The sequence below is a fragment of the Halichoerus grypus genome, chromosome 1 (genome assembly GCF_964656455.1).
Source record: "Halichoerus grypus chromosome 1, mHalGry1.hap1.1, whole genome shotgun sequence".
NCBI lineage: Eukaryota > Metazoa > Chordata > Mammalia > Carnivora > Phocidae > Halichoerus > Halichoerus grypus.
In genome coordinates, this window is record NC_135712.1 from 12,511,459 (window position 1) to 12,517,062 (window position 5,604).

General features: G+C 53.4%; 1 protein-coding gene across 1 annotated transcript; it reads right to left on the reverse strand.

Annotated features, from left to right (window-relative positions):
• Window positions 1-2,959: 2,959 nt before the first annotated feature.
• On the reverse strand, window positions 2,960-5,258 carry OLIG1 (oligodendrocyte transcription factor 1). The gene has a single exon (XM_036087468.2). It carries the CDS (start codon window positions 5,156-5,158, stop codon window positions 4,349-4,351), a length of 810 nt encoding a protein of 269 aa, XP_035943361.1. The 5' UTR covers window positions 5,159-5,258; the 3' UTR covers window positions 2,960-4,348.
• Between the last annotated feature and the right edge of the window lie 346 nt (window positions 5,259-5,604).

The window sequence follows — 5,604 nt, forward strand, 5'->3', positions numbered from 1 at the left end:
TTCCTTCACTTTCAATCCAAGTGACGTCCTCCCCTGAGCATCAGGCAGCCTGTAGTGTTTAAGGACGTGGACTATTGACCTGATTGTCCCGGGCTCAGCCTGAGCTCTGGCCCTTCAGTATTAGCTGGACACAAAGGGGGAAGTTCCCTGATGGAGCAGCTAATCCCATGTGAACAGAAAGAATTTGGCTTAATTTCTGATCAGGCATTTCAGCTTTTAAGCTGGGCTTAGTTCAAAAGGACCGAATGGGAAGTGCTTGAAGAAGTCATTTGCAGCATCTCCGTCAATAATGAGGCTAGTCTGCGTGTAGCTTGAGGAATATCTTACTACTCTTCTCACACCTTAAATGTGGTTGAATAAGCTGGACCTTGCTTGAAAAAAAAATTTTTTTTTTCCTAACAACTAAAACCTGCTTGAAAAAAGTGAATTTGTGTTTTAGAAAAAAGTGAATTTGTGTTTTAGAAAAACACGACATTTTTCAAACGTTTGCTTCATGAGCCCACTTCCGTAGAGGTGGTGATCTTCTTACTGAATATTTATTGAGTGTGCAGAAATGGAAGGGGTAGCGCATGAGCAAGACGACGCCTTCTGGAGGAGATGCGCTTTCAGGTGACCTTGAACCAGAGGCGTGCATGAAGCACTATTGTTAACAATCTGACCTTTGGGAAATTGAAATACCTTCCATGCTTGGAGTGGACCTCTTCCTTGATGGGGACACTCACCTTCTAACTTATATATTTTGCAAGGTTATATTTTCATACCTGGTGTAATCAGCTTCCCTTAGAGGAGAATATCTGTAAATAGACCATCACTCCGGGCTAGGTAAATCCCACGGTGCATTCAATCTGCTTTTTGTTTACCGATTGCTCACCTGGCCTCCCATACAACTAACGATATAGTTTCTCAGGGCCTCATGTATTTACCCCTTAGGTTCCATTCACCCCAACCACTGGGATTGCACATTGGTGGTTGGCTGGGTGCAGGGATCTTTCTGGGCAGCGAGTCACGTGTTCTTTTTCATCTTGCTTCTGAGGCCTGATGGACTTTTCTCAAGGAGCCTCCCTTATTCCTTCTCTTCTTCCCCAATCCCTTCAAAGACCAGGTTAAATTTGTTCCTTCTGCAAAAAGCTCGCTCTAGCTAAAATCAAGTGAGGTGGGCACATCAACTAGCTCTGTTGCATGTGACGTAACATTGCCGATCTGAAAGAACAGCTCCACAGTCTACCCCATACGTGTCTAGGCTTATACAGCGCACCTGCCCCAGGCTCTGCCTTGCCACAGACTTATGTGGAGAGCTCTAACTTTTGTTATGGACACCATATATAATTACCATTTTTCTACTTCATCCTACAGGACTCTTGAATGCCCACTGATGCGATTTTCCAGGATGTAATCTTTTAAGGAGCGAGTCTGCTAATCTTGTTTAGCGCCATGGCCAAGTGATGCTACGTGCAGGCGGATAACTGAAATATTTTGATGAGACTCAAAACAGCTCTGCAGGTTCTTGTTAAATGAATTCATAATCTTTAGCAGTTCTGGAAAGCATGATTTTCTCAATTAAGTAAGAAAATCACACACAGTATTACCTTTTCTGTAAGCCCTGGGTACTTATTCCAATTTATAAGTAGAGACCGGAGGGAGGGAGACCACCCACCCCTTCTCTGCCATGTTCTTTCCTGTGTGTTTTGGAATGATGGTGACATATGGCGATGGAGTTGGGACTGCGGGGAGAACGGTTTATTTCTAATCTCTTAGAAATATTTTTCTTTCAGGGAGGACCTGATTTGATTTTGATTTAGTTGTCGATTTTTACTTTGGGTTCCGAGTCAAGATGCAAGGCAAGCAAGGATGGGGATTAAATAAGCAGAAAATCCCCATTCAAATTTACTTATTCCAAAAGCCTGTGACTTTTCTGATGGCAGAGTCTGGGAAGAATGAGAAGCTCTTTCCTGAAATGGGTTGGTGCATAAGAGCTTCTCTCTCTCATATCCTCTCCTGCCTCCTGCTTGAGGAAATAGACACTTAACCAGCATGGTGGGGAAGGCAATTCCATCCTTCCAGCATGTGCACCACTTTGTGCACCCTACAACATGTTCCCAAAAATGAATGCTCACCATCCCTAAGTGCGTCCATACCTCAGATAAACCAACATGGATAAAGTGAAGTCACTTCAGGTTTTCTTTCATTTCCTGAAGATTAAAGGGGACACTTTCTCCTTTATTAACCCCATGCCTTTAAACAGTGGTTGGGTTTCATTAATAACTACAAAATGTTTAAATATTGCATATGAGGAAGTCAACATCCCAAATTCTTTGTAACATCACCAGTGACCCAGAGGAGCTGTCTTTGCCTCTTAAAATGATGTCTAAGGTCATGACTTCCTAGGAGACAACTCCAACCTTATGTAAAGAACGGGGGAAGCTCATAGCTGTATGACACTGTTTAAGCTTCTGTCCACTGAGATGGAAAAGGTGGGTTTTTGAGAAGGATGTTGACATACAAAATAATTTTATGATCAATGTATTTTTAAACTCGTTTTTAGAGGAGGAAGTAGTCCAGAGACTCATCTTGGCTGAGAGCTAATTCCTGAAGTTGACATCCACCCATTCACTTTCGGTCCTTATATTTCTGCCTGATGCCTGAACTTGACATGCAGATGCCTATTCATTAGATCATTTTACAAATCAGGAAGCCAGGTTTAAAAACTTTGAACCCTGGTCATATTTAACCATTAACCTTCATCCTGAGGATCTGAATCCACCAGCGCAACAGGACATTTTTTTATTATTATTTTTATTTTAAGTAGGCTCTGCCCACAGCATGGAGCCCAGCGCGGGCTTGAACTCAGGACCCTGAGATCAAGACCTCAGCAGAGATCAAGAGTCGGAGGCTGACCTGACTGAGCCACCCAGGCGCCCCACCAGGGCATTTTTATTAACAAACAAATCAAAGGAAAATGTTAGGTCTTTAAATGTTTTATTTTGTTGATTCTTCACAGAGCAACAAAACAAAGTTAGAGATAAAATAAAATGCCAGTTAAATTCGGCTACTACCAACAACCAAAAACCTTAAGCAGAGACTTCAAAGCAAGCTGCTGAAAGATCATAAAATAATCTTGGGTGAAATAATTTGTTAACGTCTGTAACAAATCAAGACCGGTCATCCAGGCAGTTCTTCAAATGTAAAGCTGCGGGAAGACCTGCCCAGAGCGCTGGGCAAAGACCCCTCGCGCAAAGGGACGGCGCAGAAAGCGCCATCCCGCCGTCGCCACCGCAGCGGGGACCCGCCGAGCCGCCGGGAGGTTTGGGGCTCAGGTCCTCCTCTGCGTCTTTTAATGAGAAAGTTAATTAGCGATCGTGCTTTCAGACAAGACTGGCGGTGACTGCGAAGTGCCGTGTTACCTATTTTAGTAAACCGAGAACACCTTCTGCGTCAAAGGGGGCTGGTTTGTGTTTTTAAGCAAGCTCAAATGTTGGTTACGCTACCTTGGGGAAGGGGAAACAAAATGGTGAATCTCAAGTTCTAAACTGTCTTTTTAAGAAGACCCCAGGATTTAAAAGCGAATAATCTCCGCAACAAAACACCTGCTTAGGCGATTCTCAAAAATTGCACTCTAACAGCCAGGGTATAAAAGCGGACCAACTTCCCAACCCAGCACACCCAAGGACCCTGGAGTTATCAACGCCTCCTCCCACGGTACCGCGATGCCAACCGTCCCGCCGCAGCCGAGGGTCAGTCCGTCTGCTAAGCCCGGGACCATCTGCGCGGACTAACTGGTCTTTCTCGGCTTCCTGAGGTCGGGCAGCCTCCTTTGACAGGGCTTGGCTGGTGGGAACAAAGGAGCCTGTGACCTCTGGCTGGGGAGAAGGAAAAGAACCCTTTCCCTGCCCTCGGAGAGCAGCCACTTGGCCCCCTTATTGGGCAGGTGTCGCCTCTTTGAGCCGTGGCGCTAGGACTGTCCTCCCGCCGCACCCAGAGCAAGCCAAAGCCACCGCGCGGTGCCCTAAAATCCGCACCACCCCCGCGAAGCGCACGACTCCAGGGACCGGGAGAGACGGGAGCTGGGCAAGAGCGGGGTTGGGAGCGCGCACTTGCTGCCCAAAGCAGCCGGAATGGACTCAGGACCCCCAGTGGCCCCGACGCTCCGTCGAACATCCGCTCGCGTCACTTTAATTTCCCCGGGGTGGGGGCGGGGAAGGGGGCGCCCCACGGTCCCTTCCTCTGGGCCAGAAGGTTGGAGGTGCCCTCCGTGCTTGGCTAGCCGTCCCCGAGTGCAGGGCACGGGGGCGTGGAGAAGCGGGGCGGCGGGAGGCCGGGCCTAGGTCGCGCCCCGGGCCCGCGCGGGCCCTCACTTGGAAAACTGCGCCTGCACGGCGGCCAGGCCCAGGCCGGCGGGGACGAGGTGCGGGAACTTGCAGACCGCGCAGGTGCAGAGGCCTGGGCCGCCCGCACCGCCGCCCGCGCCGCCGCCGGGGAGCGCGAACTGTCCGCACGGCGGCTCGTCGAGCGCCAGCGACAGGTACTTGGCGGGGCGCAGCGCGTCGGGAGGCCCCACGGCGCCAGGCGCCAGCAGCACGGAGCCGGGCGCGGCGGCCAGCAGGGGCAGGCCGGCCAGCAGCAGGCGCGGCGCGGCGGGCCCGGCGCCCTCGCCCAGCGCGCGGCGCAGCTCCTGCAGCGAGCTGCCCAGCAGCAGGATGTAGTTGCGGGCGAGCAGCAGCGTGGCGATCTTGGAGAGCTTGCGGCCGGGCGCGCCCTGGCAGTGCGCCGCCGAGTAGGGCAGGATGACCTCGCGCAGCGCGTCCATGGCCAGGTTCAGGTCCTGCATGCGCTTCCGCTCGCGGCTGTTGATCTTGCGCCGCAGCTGCTGTTGCTGCTCCTCTTTGGCGTCCGCCCGGGAGCCGCCGCCCGCGTGCGCGCCGGGCCCCGTTCCCGCGCCCAGCGGCTCGGCGGGCGCCTCCGGCTTCTCGCGCGCCGCCTTGGGGAGGAGGGGGGCCGCCGTGGAGGAGGAGGAGGAGGTGGAGGAGGAGGAGGAGGGCGGCTGCCGGTAGCCCACCAGCTCGTACAGGGAGGCCCCGAGCTGCACGTCTCCGGGCCGCTGTGGCCGCAGCATGGTCGCGGGGGCCGCGTTCACGCGCGCCTGGGAAAGCGCATAGTACATTTGGGGGGCGGTGGGGGCGGCCGAGGGCGCCCTTCAGGAACGCCCCGGGGTGGGCCCTTCGGCAGGCCGCCCCTCCCCGCCGACCTGCGCGCGGGCAGCCGATGGCAGCGCAGCAGCGCGCTTCCGACCGCTTTAAACCCGGCTTGGGAACCTGCGGGGCCGCGGGCCGCTGGGCGCAGCCAATGGGGGCGCGAGGCCGGGTGCAGGCGCGTGCTCATTGGCCGTCCCGCCTCAGCCGGCGCGGAGGTGCGGCTGGCACCGCTCAAGAAGGTTATTGTGCGCGCTGGGGTGAGTGTCACAGGACGGGCCCCCGGGAGGGAGGGGAGGGACGGCGCCTTTTGGGGTGAGATGCGTTTGTTCCTGGAGGACTGGCTGCACTGCCTCCTCCTCTCTGCCTCTGCTTTATTGTATACACGTGCATATCGTCAATTGTGGTCAAAGGCAAG